Consider the following 20,461-nt stretch of genomic DNA (forward strand, 5'->3'; position numbering starts at 1 on the left):
AAAAATCTCGTTTATTTTATAATTTGCCTTGTACATTTGTTTCGAGTTTACAAAAAAATGGTGCAGCGTAATCCCGTGGAAGTATTATATGGAACAGAAATGGAATGAACAAGTGTTGGATTCATTTCATCGCAATACAAAACATCTCCGAATACAAATTGTGGCAGTGATTCTAATTACAGTCTTTCTTAAACATATTGAGAATATTGGTATGAATTGTTTTTTATGAATTCTTGTGTTACATTGTCAGCAGTTCTAAAATAAAATTGTATATAAAATTTCGATTATATTCACTACTGAGACGTGGATAGCCTTAATTATAATACGTATACATGAGTTTTCAATAGCATATGGTGTGTCCAAAATCGCGTTTTCAATTCATTACAAGAACCTCCCAAGATATATTCTATACAATACAGTAATTAACATTGTATATCTTCTTGTTTCACTGAAACTTTCGCTTGTTCAGTGTAACCGTGAAGCAATCCTTTAATTTAAAATGTATGATAAACAATGCTGGATTTTGAGAAAAATATTGTCCTATCCCGTAGTTATATAGTTAAAAAAACGTCCCATAACTTTGAACACTGATATAAATGAGTTTATAAAACGCTCTTCGCGCGTTCAATATAAAAACAAGTATTTAAAATGTAAAGTCCGTCTTTGCTCTGTATAGTGGCATGTAAAATGTCTCTATACATATATTGAGTATAAGAATGATTTCTGCTGATTTAATGATTCAGGTACTACTGTAATGAATCAATGACATACAGACTATTTGCATTTCTAGTACATTAAAATAATGAAAGGTAAATGTATAACGGCAGTATTTGTTAAATTCCATAACGTATTCTTTCCAGTTCCCAGCACTCTTCCTCATACGTGTTCAACTGTTTCTGTTCTCGTTAACGCTAGAACTACCAACTCTGAATGTATACCTAAATATTCTATTCACAGGCGATCGGGGAAATTAGAGTGAGGTATCAGTAAAAAATTGATATAAATATATAATAACTTTTCTATATCTCAACGGGGGTCAACATAAATTTTGTCAACAAAGTAGAACCTCGATTATCGAAACACCAATCTATTGAAGAAAATAGCTACTTTCATTCCAAGAGAGAGTAATGTTCTCTTGATATTAATATTTATAAAATAATTAATATCTTTCATACAAAAAGAGAATTATTTAAATATCGTGTGTTATTCGGTCTGGATAAGCAAGGTTCTACTTTATGTTCGACTTTATGTTTTTGGTAATTGTGAGAAAAAGAAATCTAAAATCCGTGAAGATGACGGATTTGGTAATTCCAGCGTTAAAGGCACAGGCTGTGAGAGAAAGAGAGTGTACCTCAATAAAATAGCAACGTATCAAAATATATTTTTCGCATCTATTCGTTTGGTCTATATCCTGAGCTACTAACAGAATGGGGTTCCCTATTATGGTAAACTTTTCATCGTTTTACGTTAAGTAAAAATGGAAGTATAAAGTAGAGAGAGAAAGAGAGAGAGAAAGAGTTAGAGAAAGAGTAACAGTTAAGTCTATACACTTTATATGGACGTTTTTCGCAGTCTATTAATAAACCGTTCACAGATCTTTCAAACCTTTTTCTTTAAGTCGTTAAGCTAACTTATTTAACCGACGGTGATGTGTTTTTTTCATTTACAATACGACTTTCTCTTTTTATTCCCTTCTTTAACTGTAATAATGCTTGCGATGAATACAGAAAAAAATATTTCCGAGCTTGTCGACGACCGTGGCAAGGTTCAATCAGCGAAATTTATCTCGAATAATCGAAAATTACGAATTGTTTACGATTTTAAACGGAATACACTTGAAGTTTGTTAATTTTAGCTTTCTCTTCTTCAGATTCATCTCGACAAATCATTAGCGTATGAGAGAGACCACAGGTAACAGCAGTAATGTACAAACCTTCCAGCGCTTTCACCTCCATGGGAGTGGTCGAGGACTTACGCATTTCACCGAAACCCTGTAATTATTAATCGAAGAAGAGGTGATTTAGCTTAAAAGTCTCTGCAGAGGGTCTATTAACGTATTTATTAAAAAATATTATACAATTATTTACCAATTCACCGAAAGTGGGGCTAGCACCCCAAGCGATAACCGAATCGTCCGCTGCGACAACTACGCTAGTCGATGAACATCCGACGCATCTAATCTCCCAGCCAGACAAATCCTGAATCGGTTTCGGATACATGTTCGCCTCTCCTGTACGTTTCGTTTGTCCAAACATTAAGGCTGAACCGTGCACGTTAATGGCGATACTGTAAGTACTACCACAGTGTACAGCTCTGACACCGCGATTAGGCGGCTCCAAGTATTTGATCAGGCGGGGCACCAACTCGTCCCGTTGCTCGTTGTGGCCCAAACGTCCTATACCTCCGAATCCCCAGGAGAATGCGCGATTTTTGCTGTCGATCGCGACGGTATGATAGTGTCCGCAACTGAAATCTGTGATCTCGACGCGGTCCAACGGCGTTACATGCCCATCTTTCGCTCTTTCGATGTATAAAACGATTCTTTTAGGCACTTTCTCAAAATGAAAAGCCATTTTCGTACTAGTTATGAAGTATTTTCCGTCGGTATTGTGGCCCAACGCCCCGTATTCCGGGCTCCCAAACGAGTGTAGACCGCCTTTAATGTCCAGGATCATCGAGAACTCTGCACCGCATCCTACTTTCACTATTGGCGGGCCGGAATACTTCACTTTAGTGGCAGAGATAATGCTGGTATCGGATTTACCGACGCCGCACTGCCCTAATTTATTGTCTCCCGCGGCAAACACAATGCCGCGACTTGTTAAAAACAAAGTATGATTGCGACCGCAGGATGCTCCTATAACCGTATGTCCTTTCAATGCTGTAACCTCCGTCGGTTCATCCCGGCGCTTCGTGTCGCCAACACCTAGTTGCCCTGGAATTATTATTTTGTAAAACTGTATTAATTCGAAAACGGTACTTCAAATGACAGTACTCTTAATATAACGGGAAGTTTACTCTAGCCAATAACAAAGTATAACTTTGCGAGATCACTTGTTAACTTGCAAAAATTGTTAACCCGGTGCCAATCAGAAATAATACGGTTTAACGAATCCTGGGAAGTTCTAGCTTTTCGTTCGAGTCTCATTTACTTACACGTCATAATACTTAATTGTGAGATAAGTTTTGTTTACCTTTAGTTCATTTACCTTTATCATTTCTACCAAAAGCTAAGCATCTGTTATCCTCGGTAACGATAATACTATGGGAGGCAGCTGGACCAGAAGCGACTAATCTGATTCTGGCGCCGTTTAGATTTTTGAAAGTGTGAGGGGTCCACAAACTACGTCCGACGTTAGCTTTCACACCTTTCGGCGGATTCTTACGGCCAGCCATATCCCAGTTCGTGAGGCCGCACATGAGCAAAGTCCCCGGCTTTCCCCATCCACCCTGTAACAAACGAACGTGAGTCCTCCGTTCATCACAAGACAAAGATCATTCGATAAACTTTACCAAGAACCGACTCTACGATCCATTCCAGACATTTCTCCCTACAGTCAAACAACTCAATTCCACGAGATATCTTTACTTCACGCTATTCGTCTAATTCATCTCTCGGTTCGAGAAAATAATAGATTTCTATCCAGACGAGGAGAATTAGGCGTCTAGCGGAGAAAATAGCCCGCGAACGAATACAAAACTTCGTACTATCCGGCGATCAGAAAATATAAATAGCGCAAATAACGGTGAACCGATCCTCTCTCTTCTGAGATGACCTTTTTACAGGAGCGCGGGGAATGCATGGCTGCGAGCCGCCCACCAGCGTCGTAAATACCAATGTTGCTTTCTCGTCCCGTCAGAGCCGCGATTCTAATCTCTACCTGGGATAAATGACCGTATGAAAAGGATGGAAATGGTTTCACCTCGGGTGGCGGCAATTCCGGGATACTGGAGACATCGGTAAGATCATCTTCGGCAGCATCCTCACCGTCGGCATTCGAGCCGGTCTCGGCGTCATCGACATCCGACTCGCTCGAGATGTCCTCTTCGTCGTACTCGACTTTCCGTGATTTCGCGCGGCCCTTCTTCGTCGCCTGATTCTTACGCTTAGTCGACATATCGACCTGATCCACACTATCTCGAATTTAGGCAGCTAGCTGGCGGAAATCAGTTACGCGGGACGCGGATACATACGATGACATTAATCGATGTAATGGCGCTGAGACCTGTACTGTTCGACAAACGGACAACAAAAACGCGGCCACCTGGCGCTCAAAAATCATAATAAAACCATGCTCCAGTGATAAGTACAAAGCAAACTCAAGTTTATGATTGTAAATCGCCGAGAACGCGCTCCACGTTCCGTCAGTTCCCGTCTACGCGGAACGCGGGAACGGAACGATTGCTTTTGAACCGTGGTAACATTTCTTTTCCACTGAATCGCGATTTTACATTTCATTTCAATCGTAAACCTTTGTTTATTCCGCGTAATTCAGAATTTTACCAACACTTAATATTATCGTTACTGTTTACTCATTCATTTCTATTCCTGTTTAACAGCGACATAGATTTTCTTCTTCGAAATATTCTTGAAATTGATACTAGAAGAAAGCAAATTATTAGCAGAACAATTGTATAAAGAGGAAGAACGAAAGATAACGTAATATTGTTCGACGTAAACTTGAAATTATTCGAAATGTATTTCTCGAAATTTTAGTGCCTGTTTTTTACGAGCCGAGTCGCCACTTCCAGTTTGGTTGAAAGCAACGTCATGATTAATTCGCATTATTCTTTCAGTGACGTGATTATTCCGTCCGTTTCGTAAGTTTACGATAGGTATATATATGTGTACATGCTTTCAATTCGCGTCAAATCTGACAAGTCAGTTACTCGTGCTACTTCGAGAAAGTTACACGTTTTAAGTTTTGTACTCGAAGAAACCATATTGTCGAGGTTCACATGTTTTTCGTGATAAACTCTACAAATTACTAATGGTGCACTAAACGACGAAATTACTCGAAAATACTTGTATCTTACTGTGATATTTGTTAAACCTGAAATGTTCATTTTGACACGTCAAAGGAGTTGCAACAGATCAATTTGAGCAAGTAACTTGAGGTATATTTGCATATATTATTATAGCATAGTATTTCTATTCTACGTATCTTTCCAGATTTACTCAATTGTCGATAAGTTTCTCTTATTTAAATCTATGATCTGTCAGTTTTCAATTTCGTACAGTTTAGAGGTTAGACATGGTGCCTAAAGCGTTAGAGGTTATGACGTTCAATTTTTGATTATCATCGTATATTGACTAAATTCTTAGAATAGTTTCAATCTCGTTTAACTTATTTCAATGTTCTTAAATATTAAAATGAAACACATAACAATTAGAAGATGTATAACGTTTTTTATTTGCGACATGTCTCATACAGGTTAAGTTATGATTTTGTAATTTTGTATCATTTAGAGTTTACGATTTTTATAATTATTTTACGAAAGTTGGCAGATAATAATCAGTTGTTATTCTTAACAATTTCATCTTCTTGTTGCTAACGTTACCATCGTTATCATTATATAATTATAAAACTTGTGTAATTTTCATTCTAGATTCTTCACATCAAAGATGGAATTCCCAAACTTAGGCGAGCATTGCTCAGAGAATAGTTGCAACCGATTGGATTTTTTACCTCTAAAGTGCGACGCTTGCTCAGCAATTTTTTGCACCGAACACATATCATACAACAATCACAGTTGCCCAAGCGCTTATCAGAAAGATATCCAAGTGCCAGTTTGTCCTCTTTGTAATGTTCCAGTGCCTGTTAAACGTGGCGATCCTCCAGATATCGCTGTTGGACAGCACATTGACAATGAATGTCAATCGGATTTGAAAAAACCTAATCAGAAAATCTTTTCCAACAGGTGATTATAGACTTTCGTTCGAAAGTATAATTCCCATATTTTTTCTAATAAGTATACGTGCTAGTAGAGCAGAACAATCTTTGTTATTTCAGATGCTCATCGAAGGGTTGCAAAATCAAAGAAATTGTGCAGGTGCGTTGTTCTGACTGTGGTAAAAACTTTTGTTTAAAACACAGACATCCAACGGATCATGAGTGCATAGGTAAAGAAGAAACAACTCGGAGAAAGAGACTCGATGTTTTAGAGAATAATTTAAAGGTAAATAGAAGGAACGGCGAGATATTTAAGAATTATCAAGGCAGTATGAGCGAAGATGAGGCGCTTGCCAGAGCTCTTCAAGCTTCGATGCAAGAGGAAGATGGGGATAGGCGAAGAACACTCGAGGCTGTACCTTCCGGAAATAGAGATAGATGTAGGCTTTCGTAAATTTTAATTCCATAGAAATTTTTACAATCGCTTCAAAATACATTCTTCAGCTGCACGGATGTAGGAAAATTTGTTAAATCTTTCAGACATTTTAATCTACATTCAATAACTATTCATCTCTTTCCATATAACTTTAGCTTTCTATTTCACTACTTAATCTATTTCACTACAAATTCCTCGATCTTATACTGAATAATCAAAAGTTATATCAGGTTACATCTTGCTTAAATTTGGGAGCATGAACTTTTACTTATTTAAAAGTATCAACATGCTGTAGGTAATAATTTAAGTGCAAGATGTACATAAAATAAACATTAAGGACAATGGAACAATCTATTCCATATAACAAAGAATTAAAAAATAATAAAAAAACACAAATACCTGTTACTTCTCACATACATATAGTTTGATCTGATTTTATATATCAAATCTTTTGTCTTCTAGATAAATCTATAAGCAATTTTAAATGTATAAAAATGAATATGTACAGATATTTTCATTAGAAATATTATTTATATAGTTACGTTTTACTTTGTTTGTATTATTTGATTATTTATAAGTTTTTATGACAATACTATATCATCACGTTCACTCGTTTTTATACTATTTAATTAAATCTCTGAGAATGAAGCAATATAAATTAGTTTTTATATCACATAGATTATATGATATAGAACAATCCTATTCCTTCTGATTTTATTAACAGATATCTCTATCATTCTGAAAATGTGTCATAACTTCCACAATTATTAATTAATGTTGGTATTGAAGTTATCACATAAAAATAATTGATAAATATCGATATAACAAGCTTTGCATTTTTATACTTTTTTAATATGTGTACAGTAAACATTTTTATCTTCAACTTCTCTTGTTTCAAACAAATCTCTATTCCTCGTAATAATTTAGTAAAATATTTTAATTGTACAGTTAAACTTATATTTATATAATATAAATTATTCCAAGTATGCACTATATCTAGTTTAAACATATATACACTATTTTCTAGAGTAAGAGTACTTATGTTTGTCTAGAATAATTATAGTATTAAAAGTTATCTTCAATTTATGAAGAAATAAAATATGAGAAATCTAATGTATTTCTTTCCTACTGTTATATAAATAATTATAAAAATTGGGTTTATATGTTTAAGCAAAATATAGCAAATACATAAACTATTATAGTTATACTTTTTGTACAAATGTAAAATATGAAATTAATTATAAAAGTATAAGAAATTACACACATGATATTCGCATTGTAAAGAGATTGTTTTAATCTTACAATCTAATCACTAAATAATAATTAGTATTAGTAACGTTACCTGCCGAATAAAAGCGATTTGAAGAAAGCAATCAAAGGGCAGCCTCGAAGTAGAGTGCCTTAGTAGATGAAGCTTAATTTTTATTAAAATGTACATTCGATTTATCGAATAAAACACAATCAATTTTTAAATTCGTAAAGAATCTTGAATAAGAACAATATCAATACAATATCAAAAGTTTATATTTTATTCAGCAATTGTATTTGTGTGTCGAATTTATATATAATATAATTTCACTTATTTGAAAAATCTATAAATAAATTGTAAATTTATCAAATAAATATACAATTCGTTGTTTGTCTTTAATCTTGCGTTTAAAGTCAAACAATATACTATATTCTAAATGAACATATTAACGAATTAATTGTACTGAAAGACACTTACAAACAGCAAGAAACCAGCTTTGTGTATATATATATGCATACATATTTAAACATTATTTTTAATATCGTAATAATTTCGTAATTAATAAATCAAAATTTTCGGAACAGTATTTAGTGCATTTACCTTAAACTTAACTACACTATAAAACGGTTTATCTTAATGTGTAGATCGATTTTCTATGTTCAGAAACTATATATAGTATCTAGTTATTATGATTAATACATTCTGGTCGCATCCTTATTCAGACTGAGTTTGTGATAGTTTGCATACTTATGGTTTTCACATAAAGACAAATAATATACAGCTTAAAGATTTAAATACTTTTCAATAATAAATAATTGGCATACATACGCACAAGATTAAAGAAATACACATTTAGTACCATTGTATTGATTGATATAATATTAATATTGAAAAACAAATCATTGACTAAATAAATATCCGAATGCATGAAGAAAGGAAAATCAATTCAGTGAGAGAAATCTTATATCTGCCTGAACAGAAAATAAACTTGTATATTATTTTATTAAATTAGAGAAAAAATAACTTGAATTATTCCTTTCTTCAAAATGTCAATTGACTAATCTGCTTTTGATTTTTACGCAGGTATTTTTTCCTAAATAAATAATAACAATACTATATATCTATATATACGAAAAACACATTAAAAAATGTACAAGATAATTAAGAGACATCATTTCGACTTTTCGTGCATTTTTATGCATGAAATACAATACATGATTATGCGAAAATAATTTCCTAAATCAATATTATATAGCGGCTTTTTAACAGAGATTTTTCATGATGTAAAAACGATAAAATATTAGATTTTTACCGTATTTGAGATATACGATTAAATATCATAACAAAATATCAAAATTACTATCTATATTAGTGTAATAAATATGATCTTTATTTTCCAACTTTTCCTAACTTAGTGTCTGTCTTGGGATTGGCTGTGATAGTTTGCACCCGCACGATCACTTCGTTAATTTTCGTTTGAAGATTTCTAATGTCTTGAATATAGAGAAGGGCAAGAATCTTCGCAGCATTTTCCACGGCAGGTTTCTTCAGTTGAAAACCAGGGTTAATATTCATTACAGGAAACGGTTTGCCACGAATAATTTTAGAATTAGGATTTTGTAGACATTCGGAATTTAATCTCCTTTGTACCAGTTTACTACAAGCCTTCAAGGTGATCAGATGGTTTGGATGTCGTGGAATTCGAAGTAGTTTTGCTACAGAGTAGGTTCCATCTTTGAATTGATTACTGTCAACTAATAATAATAGAACAATCAAACAAAGGTAATGTGCGTTGTTCAATATTCAATATATATATATATATACTCACAGTCTAAATTATCAAGTGGATTCTTGGACTTAAGTTGAGGAACCATTGCTTCCTGCTTTATTTTCAATTTCATGTCCTTCACATTTTGCGAGTACTCCTCAACTAAAATATAATAAACATATAATTATTACAGATACTTATCAAATTAAATTATCCATTTCTATTGAACATCGCTATGTTATAAATATAATTATGTAATGAATGTTTGCACTGGCATACAAAGTGTTACAAATAAAAAATTGTATTTACCATTATTTTCCGCTTCCAACCAGATTGCATGTCCGACTAGCCATTCAAGTTGGTCTATCATGTTATTCGAAATTGGGCAATTAACATCCTTGCAATACTTAGCAAAGGCTTGCGGCCAATTTTGACTTTTTATATCACGTAATTCTTTTCTACTTTGTATATCGTACTGTCGTATTTTTTGATCTTCCAGCCATAACGCTACCTTACGATAATGCTGCGGATCTACAACATTTTAATCACATGTATAGTTTTAATATTATCTTAGTAATTAAATACAAAATTAAAGGATAAGGACACGATATGATTCTTAATAGAATAAACTAGATTGTCATTAAAATTCATTACAACTTATCATAGTACAATTAAACATTATTACTTTCTGTGTAGTTTAATCTTTAACCATCAGAAAGGTATGATACATTTTTATTTATATCTTTAGGAATTTTCTTCAAATAAATTTACCTTGTGTCTACCTTTCAATTTTATCTAAATTAAACTAGTTAAATTAAACATTGTAAAGCGGTTAGACTACTTAATTGTTAAACAATAAAATCGTTCAAAGAACAGTAGAATTTTCGAAAATGATAGATTTTACTAGAATCTTGTACGATATGTTGTAATTTCGAGCCAGTATTGTGTTATATTAACCAACCATTTATGTTAACTTTATCCCATTCCACGAAGCCGAGGGCTTGAAGTCTTCTTTTAAACATGCTCGACATTTCGAATAAATAGAATTTTTATAAATTAAACGTACAAAATTTGGAAAAAAGCTTAGTTCACTTCACGAGATCTGACGTTACATTGACGCTAGACACATGCCTTCTTTACCAAACCGGCGAATAGAAATGTGTCCAACGTGTCTTAATGGTTTTCCCTAGTAAATGTTGTTAGAAGTACAGTAAAAACAACTATTTGCTTTTGTCAATTCATTCGGAATACTTAACCTAGGTTTTTTCAGATCATTTGATTAATTCTTCAATTATTTTTGTTACGTTTATTTGCAATCATACGACTTCGCGCAATATTGGGTCACGTAACTCAAATCAATTCAAATGCTAGTACTGTTAACTAACAATAGCTTTCATACTACAATTTTATGAAATTATCTCTTTTCAATAACCTAAATGATATTTCTGACAAATAAGCATGTGGCACTTGAAATCTCTACACGCGTATTTAGAGTCAATGTGTAATTGAAATACATTACAGTAAAATCATGCGAGGGTAAAGAAATGATTCTGTACATTTGTAATATTGTATTACATATTATTTCAACATGCATCATATCGTTTAAGTAATATTGCTTATATTAAGTTTAAGCATTTAAAAAAAAAAAAGTGATATACATAAGAATTCTTATTGTAATTTATTGTACATTTCGATAGTTTTATTGTAATTCCTTGTATACTTCAATAGTTTTATTGTAAGTTCTTGCATATTTCAATCGTATTATTCTAATTTATTGTATAATTTAGTAATTCTATTGTTTTTCCTTCTATATCTCATTAGTTTTGTTGCAATTTCTTTTATATTTCCCGCTATAGAGGTAAGAGAGAGAAGAATGCTATAAGAAAGAGTGAGATAGATGCCGCTGGCTATACTTTAGAACCCCTGGCGCCATCTCTGTGAGAAGTGCTCAAACTGGTCGCTCAGCATTATCGACAGTGAAGTAAACTACAAAAAACTACTAGAGCCATCTGTTGGAGAAGCTCTGAAACTAGTCGGGTATTAGTTTCACTACTTTCCACAGAGATGGCGCTAGTAGTTTTTTGTAGTTCACTTCACTGTCGATAATGCTGAGCGACCAGTTTGAGCACTTTTCACAGAGATGGCGCCAGGGGTTCCAAAGTAGAGTCATCATCAGCTGTCTCACTCTCTCCCACAGCTTTCATATACATCATTCTCTCTCTTACCTCTAAAGCGGGAAGTACAATTTATCTTCCTCGTTCTATTTAATGAAAATTAAGGTATTTCTTTAAATAGTCGACAGTACTCTAAAATTCTGTAATTAAAATGAGAGAGAGAAGCAAAGAGAAGGGGAAACGAAGTCAGGAAGGCAATGGATGCTGGTGCTTTGAAGATTAAGTGTATTCAGATGAATATCCTTAATTAATCACTAATTGTCCAATAGTATACTTCCAAAATTATAAGGAAAAGTGGACTACGAGGAGCTGAAAGGTTTCCATAGAAGAAAGAAGAGGATAATCTATCTATATCTAATCTATATTTATTCTTTGTCATTATATATAAACTTTAAAGCATAATATTATATTTGCTGGTATATTATGCCGCTGTAAGAATGTTCTACCTGTAAATTTATAGAAGAATTCAATAAATCTTTAATCATTACTAATTAATTGTTTAATTAATTAACAACCTATCCAGCAATCCTAGAAACACCAATCCCAATCCTTAAACGAGATAGAACTCGTAAAAAATAGTCCTGTACAGAATTAAACCAGTTATCAGGAGAACATGAAGTCATAGGAGGTATCGGAAATTCCAGGAATTCTTAATGACGTCATTTCCAAGAAATGGCACGCTAAGATACCTCCTGCGATGTCATGTTCTCCTGATACAAAGTCGATTTTCGAGGTTTCGATCGAAAAATTGCGAAAGTATCAGGAGAACATGACGTCACAGGAGGTATCGGCAATTCCAGGAATTCTTGATGACGTCATTTCCAAGAAGTGGCACTTTCGGATACCTCCTCACATGTTATGTTCTCCTGATACAAAGTCGATTTTTCGACCAAAATCTTGAAAATTCGATTTTGTATCAGGAGAACATGACGTCATAGGAGGTATCCGAATAGAGCCACTTCTTGGAAATGACGTCATCGAGAATTCCAGGAATTCTGGCGATTCCGGGAAGTGACGTCATTTTCCTAGAAGTGGCACGCATACCTCCTCACCACTTATATTCTCCTGATACAAAGTCGAATTTTCAGGATTTTGGTCGAAAAATCGGCAATGTATCAGGAGAACATGACGTCATAGGAGGTATGCTTGCCACTTCCAGGAAAATGACGTCACTTCCAAGAATCACTGAAATTCCAAGAATTCTCGATGACGTCATTTCCAAGAAGTGGCACTATTCGGATACCTCCTATGACGTCATGTTCTCCTGATACATTGCCGATTTTTCGATCAAAATCTTGAAAATCTGACTTTGTATCAGGAGAACATGACGTCATAGGAGGTATCTGAATAGTGCCACTTCTTGGAACTGACGTCATCGAGAATTCCTGGAATTTCGGCGATTCTTAGAAGTGACGTCATTTTCCTAGAAGTGGCCAGCATACCTCCTGTGACGTCATGTTCTCCTGATACTTTCGCAATTTTTCGATCGAAACCTCGAAAAATCGAGTTTGTATCAGGAGAACATAACATGTGAGGAGGTATCCGAACGTGCCACTTCTTGGAAATGACGTCATCAAGAATTCCTGGAATTTCCGATACCTCCTGTGACGTCATGTTCTCCTGATACATTGCCGATTTTTCGATGGAAAACCTCGAAATCCGAGTTTGTATCAGGAGAACATGACATCACAGGAGGTATCCTAACGTGCCATTTCTTGGAAATGACGTCATTAAGAATTCCTGGAATTTCCGATACCTCCTATGACTTCATGTTCTCCTGATAACTGGTTTAATTCTGTACAGGACTATTTTTTACGAGTTCTATCTCGTTTAAGGATTGGGATTGGTGTTTCTAGGATTGCTGGATAGGTTGTTAATTAATTAAACAATTAATTAGTAATGATTAAAGATTTATTGAATTCTTCTATAAATTTACAGGTAGAACATTCTTACAGCGGCATAATATACCAGCAAATATAATATTGTGCTTTAAAGTTAATATGTAATGACAAAGAATAAATAATGTGATAGATTATCCTCTTCTTTCTTCCTCTTCTTTCTTCTATCTCTGCGGAAGGTAGTGAATCAAATGCCCAACTAGTTTTAGAGCTTCTCCAACATGTAGTTTTTGAGTAGTTTACTTCGCTGTCGATAATGCTGAGCAACCAATTTGAGCACTTTTCACAGAGATGACGCCATGGGTTCTAGAGTAGGGTCAACGTCATCTGTCTCACTCATTCTTATAGCATCTTTTTCTCTCTTACCTCTAAAGCGGGAAATATAAAAGAAATTATAAAACTGTCAGATTTCAGCATATGTTTAACATATTGAGTATTGACAGACATTTTAGTTGTTGTTGGCCAATGCGACGTATATGTATAAATACGACATATTATACTTCTTAAGTTACCAAATTAACAGAATATTATACTAACTAAATTATAATTGAATTTGACTTCCTAGTGGTACATTTGCAGTAGAATATTTCTTGCTTCTATTATTATAATTCTATGTACATATATGGCGGTGTTTATGTAACTTTAACAATTTACTAATATGAAATGATACCAAGTGAATATTAATTCAATTTTTAAGAATAATTACGGAATATTTATATTTTAAACTATTCTAATTAACAGTGGAATTGCAAACGTTTTACATCTATGATTATTGGTAATTAAAGTACCTCAGTTTCAACAGGTGATGACGTTCCCACGACTGCAAGTTGCGCATCCCTCATTGTACCGAGGCAGACCCAAAAAAATGTAAGTGAACGTCCTCGCATGTGTATACCGGGTGATTGAATCAATTTAAGTGTATTACACGTGATTTAAGTGTAATATGAAATGTTATGGAAGAAATTACTCCACTTACACACCGCCTTACATTTCCATTTCATCTATACAGGAAATATAAACCACCAACGATGCGTTAAACGTTACGAAAACGTGTACTCAATACTGTAAGACCACTCTATATAAGCCATATATAAAGATGTGCCGGAGGCTGATGTCCTATTCTTCGATGAACCGCCGTGAAAGTTTCCTTAGATCCTCTTCAAATATTTATGAAAACTAGCATCACAAACGTGCACGGATAATTAATTATGAAAAGCGTATTTTTCGTTCAAGAAAGGAAAATGTGATTAGTTGACAATTTGGTAACAATCTTCGATCAATGGTGAGCCAGGAAACATTCTGAGACGGTGCGCTTTTGCTGCAGTTTCGATCGATTCTAATTTCACGGTTCTCTCAAAATATGCGGTCGCAGTTTCCTAAAAGAATTACCGACAAGGTGAGTAGAATAGAAATTGTTACTTCTAAAACGACAATATTTTAAATTATACCCGTAAGATTCTTTGAAAAAAAAAAGAATTAAAAATGCTTCATTTATATAGATTTTAATCTTATTAGGGTTGTACTATTAAGGAATCCTGCTTGTTCGCCCAAACGCTAAACTGCAAGATCAATAATTACAATACTGTACAATTATAACGATATCTATTGTTACACAAACCTCTCCGTATTAAAAAACGTTGATCTTGAGATTTAATAAGCCTCTAAATCAACCGATCACTTTTTACATCTTGTCGTTATTCGCGCTTGCCAATTGAAAGTGCGGTTGCCTAATAGGAACGGTTCGCAGTGAGCAAGAAAGATGGATGAATATCGATTGCCGCGTTCACTCGGTTCCTTCAATGCATTCGACTCTTTCTCACGGAATGAGAAACGTGCATGTCCTTTTTTTCGATTTACGAGACGCAGAGCGTGTTAATCGTGCCCAAGGTTTGGGATTCAGGTTACTTTTTATCTGGCAATCATGCGCGAGAACCGTTGAATGGGGCACCTACGCATACACATGTCTATACATTACTGTATATACCCACTGGCTCCAGAGTCTACATAGCGGCACTCCTCCGGAGTGCAGTAAACGCGTTGTGCAATTCAGAACTCGATCCACGCATACGCGATAGATCCTGCAGTTCTTTCGAGTCTCCACTGCAACAATCGCCTGCAATTTATATTTCACAGGTTATTTATAATATTTAATTTTATCTATTTGCAGGCTGTGATTCTGTGCTGTTTTTTCAAACTAACCATCGCCGGCGTTCTTCAACAGTAAGATTACACAACTCCGTAAACTTTCGTTAACCACTAGACGTTCTTATCACTGTACAAATGATATTAACAAGTAAATTCCTACGAGTTCAGAGATTTATGTATTGGTAATAAAAATAACAACAGTATTCGCAAAAATTATACAAATTGGAAAGATATCGGAAGAGATCAGTTTTCCTAATTAAAAGAGATTCATCTACGGGATATTTCGTTCACAGAAGATTTCCTTGCACGCCAGTCGATGCTACCTCCGCGAGCGGGGCGATAGTGCCCGTGGCTTGCGCCCTGAAATCGATCGGGAGCAACGTCGAACCGGCACCTCCGGCTTACGTGAAGGTTTCTACGCCGATTTCGTACAGGCCACTGCCAAAGACATCGTCGCTGGTGTACATTGCTCCGCCAATTATCAAAACAGCCTCCGCTGTCGTTGCGAGTGAGACGAAACGAGGAAAAGAAGCAGAAAACACGGTAACTTCACAGAAACCAGGTCCTAGTAAAATTCTACGCGTATAATTTGCAAGCTATGCTTGGCCATCTGAAATATCGATTGCTATAATTATAATATAGAAACTGAAAAGAAATGAAGAAGATTACAGTACGATACAAAATAGTGTCCGTGGCAAAATGTATAAAAACAAAGTAAAATGGAAAAGGATCGTTAGACTAAATTAGAATACGTATTTCCATCAGGCCTATCCAAGATACTCGTTCAACTATGGTGTCTTGGACGGATATACAGGTGACTCGAAGTCAGCGTGGGAAGAAAGGGACGGCGATACTGTGAAGGGCGAGTACTCCGTGGTGGAGGCGGACGGGTCAATTCGTACGGTCACGTACACGGCCGACGATCATAACGGCTTCAATGCCGTTGTTACGAGGAACGAGCCACCGAAGAATGTGAAGCAAGATGATAACTTGAAGGCATTCCTACCGGCAACTATCGTTCTTGAACCTCATTAACCCCTTAACGTATACTTCTTTCCAAGCAGAGTGGTGAACGATGTGATTCCGTACTTTATACGCTACAAACGAGAATGATAGTTTTAGCACAATAATTTATAGTAAACTATTGATAGTTTATTGAGAATATGTTTAACTTTATCGATAGAAATTATTTATGTCCATTTATTTAAATTAGGTCGGGTATCAATTTACAAAATGTAATGAAAGTTCAACATACTTTTTATCCTAGACGTCTATAAAAAATGTTATACAAACGTGCAACGAAGAGGATGCGAAATTAAATGGACATCGATGTACGTTGAGACTTCTAACATTAGAATAATAGTTTATTACCTTCGTATAGATATAATGAAACGTGGAAAATAGCGCGTCGAATGTCTAGGAGATTTATCATACAATATGCACAATTATATTCTATAGAAGCGGTAAAATGTTACAACTAGAATGTTTTCGAGTCAATAAATATAAAATCAAGTGAATGAAATTATCTTACAGTCGTAATACCTGATAGAAAAATCGTGTTACCTGGTATCGCTAATGTCAAGCTTATTATGTAACTTGTTTCACTTGCCCGTTGTAATGCTCAATGTTTCACGGGTGCTATCGCGGGGAATGAAGTGAGATCTGATACGTGTTAAACAGAATCCAACGGAGAACAAAAAGAGAAATACAGTTCCATCGACAGCCCCCAGTAACTTAGGTCCTTTTCAGAGCGGACACCACTTTCAGATTGTTCTACCTGTTCCTGGACCTTTTGTTGCTATTCTTTTTCGCGCTATTTCCCGATTTATTCTTCGATGGCTCTTTCCCGGTATTCTCTTTCAAGGAGACGTGCTCAAGGCTGCCGTTGCTCGCGTGCCCGTTGGCGAATTGACCAGAAATCTCGGCTGAGGACGCGACGGATCCGTTCTGACTGTATTGGCTGGTCACTGAGTGGTTTTTCCCGGACGATTCCTTGTTACCGTTGCTGCTACCGCTGTTCGCGGTCATCCCATGAGAATTGACGAGGCTGCAATTGTCTTCGCTGCCGCTGTTGCCGATCTGCGACTCCGATTCGCTGTACCGGTCAACTGGAATCAAGTTTAGAATGGGAGATCCGCGATCCCTGATCGCCACGTGGCTCGATCGACCAAAACAACATTAACTCTTTGAGCACCCTCCCTGGAGGCCTCACCCTGGCATCTGCCATTACGATGGTTTCCCTATTACATTATTATAATCATTATCATTATCATCACATGCAAATGAATGAATTTTATTGCAGAAAACCGATGGTGCCACTTTCACAGATTATTCCCTCGTGCTCAAAGAGTTAAGAGCTTCACTACCAACATCGCATGTACTGTAGGGTGCACTACTACATAATTTTGGTGGAACTTGAATGGTTCACAATTTCTCATTTTCATTTTCACGGTGTGCCATCACACAGGTGTCACTGTCGAGTTATCACTATCCCGTAATTGAAGAGATTATTTATGGCGTAAACAAAATTGAGTACGCGTAAAGATCTAATCCAACAAGGATCGTCTAACGTGTTGTACGCGAACGACACGTTTATGTTAAAAGATGCGGAGAAATTTTTAATCGTTTGACCGACCAAAATCTATGTTTTCTACTTAATTTCATAGCTTTCTACCATTACAGATTTCTCTACAACTTAGACACAGAGGAAAGATGAACAATACAATAATGATGCGAGAGCTAACTGTTTTCTACGATTTCGATACATACAAGTAAAGCAAATTACTAATACACTACGAATGTACACGTAGAACATAGCAAATGTAACAGACAAAATCCAGATTGCATAGAACGTTTTAAAAACGTTCATAAAATTTGTATGCCGCCCGGAAGACGTCTTTGAGGTAGCCTGTTTTGCAACATAAGACGTTTATAAAATACTTTACTGTTTTATATGTTGGAAACTGTTAGAATATTCGCAAGGCATTTTTATGCTGTCCAGGAACTGTTAAATCGAGAACAACGTCTTATAAAACTACAAAACAGGAAAAAGAAATAGATATTTATTATAAGTAGATGCAGAAAAGATATGAATGTAGATAAAAATAAAGAGAAAATATCAACAATATAAAATACAAACGAAAAAGTTTGAAATGAATCATCATTGAAATAGACTGTGAAAGAAAATAAATTAAAATTTATTTATAAATTAAATACAGAAGAAAAAACTCAAATTTATTTCGCAAAAATTCAAACTGATTATTAAGTATCCTTCAAATTTCTTTTTTTTGTTACTTCATTAATTCAATCAACTGTACTTCATAATAATCCACATTTATTATGTTTTGTTCTTTCTATTGGAAGACAGTCAGATCGATACAATGACAAGAAAAAGAAATACAATTAAGGATAACTTAAGAACTAAAATAGAATTATTACCAAGGAAAGGACAAAAAGAGAAGTCGGAACGGAGGATAGGATGAGAAATAAATTATACTCTTTCTTTTTCCGCTTAAAGAATTAACTATCTCAGGAATATCCATTGAGGTCCTTACTTTTTTCCTGGGTGTTCTCGACAAGTCCACTAACAGCCTGCAAAAGATGTATACTTCCAATTTATTAAAATTCTACCATTATTCTGCTCCATCATTCATAAAAAATGTACAGCGAAAGACTTTATATTGAAATAATGTAAGATATGTTCTCGAATTTTATAAATCACTCATTAAAAGTGACAAAAAGAAAGGATTAGTAGATTAACTAAAAGTTAAGTTGGTTTGTATAAATATTTTGGTTCATACTAACAGCCATAGAGGTGATCGAAGATTTTGAGAATAGCCTTTCAGCCTCTTTGAATTTCCTATTCCGTTTGTCTGCTTTGCTGTTCGTATTTTTATTGCTGGCCAAGTATCTATCCCACCCACGAATTATGTTACCGTATAATTGTGTGTCTTCCAAATAGCTACCCTCGAATGCATAGATTTGACGTTCTAAATTAGCAAGAGTGTCCTGTAAAATTATAATACCTTATGAAAAATGAACTATACACATTATAACGTAACTTGAGATACTTGACAAATTTAATATACTACGAGCTAAAAATTTGTCAAATAAATAGTATTTCACAATTAATAGTAGTTGGAAATTTCGAAAATTAAAGTGAAAAATAGCCAAGGTGTCAAGTTATTAACATAATAGGGAAAGGGCAAGAAGTTAGGTTATCCTAACCTCAACGCATCTGAAACGTAATACCAACAATTGCGTGTTATTCTTTACTACAACATTCTTAATATATCAGAACGTATATAACTGTAATTACTATACACCTACAGGAAGATAATTAATTTAATTGTATCAAGGAGACGATTCGCCAGGAAATTGTAAATGCGTAGAAAAGAGAAACGCAGTTGTTTCGATACTCACAGCTATTTCTGCCTTTCGTTTCACTAATTCAGCGAGATCTGCTCGTAGATCGACGGAGGATTTCGTCGACATCGTGTATTTAAAATGTATCGATAAAAGTAGCAACAGAGCGAGCTTTTTTACGTGAGAACGTTTCTCTTTACGAGCAACAAATAACTCGTCCGACGGGAACTTTGCTGATCCTCCTGAAGTCGTCCGTCTGAGGTCTAAATCAAAACATTGTCGACGTAAAGCGGTAATATTTGAAACATTTCCTCGAGTTGAACGCGGCGAGTGATTAATAATGATAAAACAAGAGTAATCGTAATTATTGGAATGATACCAAGTGAATCGAGGCAAATAAATCAAGCGATAGAAGTGTTTCCATTTACTCCATTTCTTCCATTCATTCCTTTCTGTACTGTACAGTAACTTCAACCGTGAAATATAGACATTCGAAACAACCACAACGACCCAATTCCTAGAACAGTAATGA

General features: G+C 35.0%; 5 protein-coding genes across 8 annotated transcripts; 2 read left to right on the top strand and 3 right to left on the bottom strand.

The window, feature by feature from the left end:
- Nucleotides 1–5: 5 nt before the first annotated feature.
- Nucleotides 6–4,325, bottom strand: LOC143426633 (protein RCC2 homolog). Of its 2 annotated transcripts, XM_076900216.1 has the most exons (5): nt 3,924–4,325; nt 3,210–3,450; nt 2,088–2,935; nt 1,934–1,991; nt 6–255 (listed from the first exon to the last, which is right to left on the bottom strand). In XM_076900216.1, exons 1-5 carry the CDS (start codon nt 4,116–4,118, stop codon nt 239–241), a joined length of 1,359 nt encoding a protein of 452 aa, XP_076756331.1. In that variant the 5' UTR covers nt 4,119–4,325; the 3' UTR covers nt 6–238. The 2 variants fall into 2 exon arrangements, with proteins under 2 accessions (XP_076756331.1, XP_076756330.1); XM_076900215.1 differs by lacking the exon at nt 6–255 and having other exon boundaries at nt 1,191–1,991.
- A 369-nt stretch (nt 4,326–4,694) lies between these two features.
- LOC143427156 (AN1-type zinc finger protein 2A) lies at nt 4,695–7,001 on the top strand. Of its 3 annotated transcripts, none has more exons than XM_076901085.1 (3): nt 4,695–4,821; nt 5,611–5,922; nt 6,099–7,001. In XM_076901085.1, exons 1-3 carry the CDS (start codon nt 4,772–4,774, stop codon nt 6,346–6,348), a joined length of 612 nt encoding a protein of 203 aa, XP_076757200.1. In that variant the 5' UTR covers nt 4,695–4,771; the 3' UTR covers nt 6,349–7,001. The 3 variants fall into 3 exon arrangements, with proteins under 3 accessions (XP_076757200.1, XP_076757198.1, XP_076757199.1); XM_076901083.1 differs by having other exon boundaries at nt 4,705–4,821; nt 6,015–7,000; XM_076901084.1 differs by lacking the exon at nt 4,695–4,821 and adding an exon at nt 4,850–5,118 and having other exon boundaries at nt 6,015–6,998.
- A 1,512-nt stretch (nt 7,002–8,513) lies between these two features.
- LOC143426634 (RNA transcription, translation and transport factor protein-like) lies at nt 8,514–10,546 on the bottom strand. Its single transcript, XM_076900217.1, has 4 exons — nt 10,309–10,546; nt 9,657–9,878; nt 9,408–9,509; nt 8,514–9,333 (listed from the first exon to the last, which is right to left on the bottom strand). Exons 1-4 carry the CDS (start codon nt 10,376–10,378, stop codon nt 8,969–8,971), a joined length of 759 nt encoding a protein of 252 aa, XP_076756332.1. The 5' UTR covers nt 10,379–10,546; the 3' UTR covers nt 8,514–8,968.
- Nucleotides 10,547–15,167: 4,621 nt separating this feature from the next.
- Nucleotides 15,168–16,673, top strand: LOC143426636 (uncharacterized). The gene is made up of 4 exons (XM_076900218.1): nt 15,168–15,306; nt 15,587–15,639; nt 15,858–16,107; nt 16,330–16,673. The coding sequence occupies exons 1-4, from the start codon at nt 15,256–15,258 to the stop codon at nt 16,597–16,599; spliced, it is 624 nt and encodes a 207-aa protein (XP_076756333.1). The 5' UTR covers nt 15,168–15,255; the 3' UTR covers nt 16,600–16,673.
- Nucleotides 16,674–17,220: 547 nt separating this feature from the next.
- Eaf6 (chromatin modification-related protein EAF6/MEAF6) lies at nt 17,221–20,155 on the bottom strand. The gene is made up of 4 exons (XM_076901379.1): nt 19,987–20,155; nt 19,369–19,572; nt 19,119–19,155; nt 17,221–17,672 (listed from the first exon to the last, which is right to left on the bottom strand). Exons 1-4 carry the CDS (start codon nt 20,056–20,058, stop codon nt 17,338–17,340), a joined length of 648 nt encoding a protein of 215 aa, XP_076757494.1. The 5' UTR covers nt 20,059–20,155; the 3' UTR covers nt 17,221–17,337.
- Between the last annotated feature and the right edge of the window lie 306 nt (nt 20,156–20,461).

This window comes from Xylocopa sonorina, chromosome 9 (genome assembly GCF_050948175.1).
Source record: "Xylocopa sonorina isolate GNS202 chromosome 9, iyXylSono1_principal, whole genome shotgun sequence".
Lineage (NCBI taxonomy): Eukaryota > Metazoa > Arthropoda > Insecta > Hymenoptera > Apidae > Xylocopa > Xylocopa sonorina.

Excerpts from the sequence above, each read along its gene's own strand:
- LOC143426633 (XM_076900215.1), bottom strand. The coding sequence starts at position 4,118 with ATGTCGACTAAGCGTAAGAATCAGGCGACGAAGAAGGGCCGCGCGAAA. Across the intron at positions 2,936-3,209 it reads TTTTGGTAGAAATGATAAAG|GGCAACTAGGTGTTGGCGAC; the intron begins GTAAATGAACTA and ends TAATAATTCCAG. Across the intron at positions 1,992-2,087 it reads GCCCCACTTTCGGTGAATTG|GGTTTCGGTGAAATGCGTAA; the intron begins GTAAATAATTGT and ends TAATAATTACAG.
- LOC143427156 (XM_076901083.1), top strand. The coding sequence starts at position 4,772 with ATGATTAATTCGCATTATTCTTTCAGTGACGTGATTATTCCGTCCGTT. Across the intron at positions 4,822-5,610 it reads GTGATTATTCCGTCCGTTTC|ATTCTTCACATCAAAGATGG; the intron begins GTAAGTTTACGA and ends TTTTCATTCTAG. Across the intron at positions 5,923-6,014 it reads CAGAAAATCTTTTCCAACAG|ATGCTCATCGAAGGGTTGCA; the intron begins GTGATTATAGAC and ends TTGTTATTTCAG.
- LOC143426634 (XM_076900217.1), bottom strand. The coding sequence starts at position 10,378 with ATGTCGAGCATGTTTAAAAGAAGACTTCAAGCCCTCGGCTTCGTGGAA. Across the intron at positions 9,879-10,308 it reads GGATAAAGTTAACATAAATG|ATCCGCAGCATTATCGTAAG; the intron begins GTTGGTTAATAT and ends AAAATGTTGTAG. Across the intron at positions 9,510-9,656 it reads GTTGGAAGCGGAAAATAATG|TTGAGGAGTACTCGCAAAAT; the intron begins GTAAATACAATT and ends ATTATATTTTAG.
- LOC143426636 (XM_076900218.1), top strand. The coding sequence starts at position 15,256 with ATGTCCTTTTTTTCGATTTACGAGACGCAGAGCGTGTTAATCGTGCCC. Across the intron at positions 15,307-15,586 it reads GCGTGTTAATCGTGCCCAAG|GCTGTGATTCTGTGCTGTTT; the intron begins GTTTGGGATTCA and ends ATCTATTTGCAG. Across the intron at positions 16,108-16,329 it reads GAAAAGAAGCAGAAAACACG|GCCTATCCAAGATACTCGTT; the intron begins GTAACTTCACAG and ends TATTTCCATCAG.
- Eaf6 (XM_076901379.1), bottom strand. The coding sequence starts at position 20,058 with ATGTCGACGAAATCCTCCGTCGATCTACGAGCAGATCTCGCTGAATTA. Across the intron at positions 19,573-19,986 it reads AACGAAAGGCAGAAATAGCT|GACACTCTTGCTAATTTAGA; the intron begins GTGAGTATCGAA and ends ATAATTTTACAG. Across the intron at positions 19,156-19,368 it reads CTTCGATCACCTCTATGGCT|GCTGTTAGTGGACTTGTCGA; the intron begins GTTAGTATGAAC and ends CATCTTTTGCAG.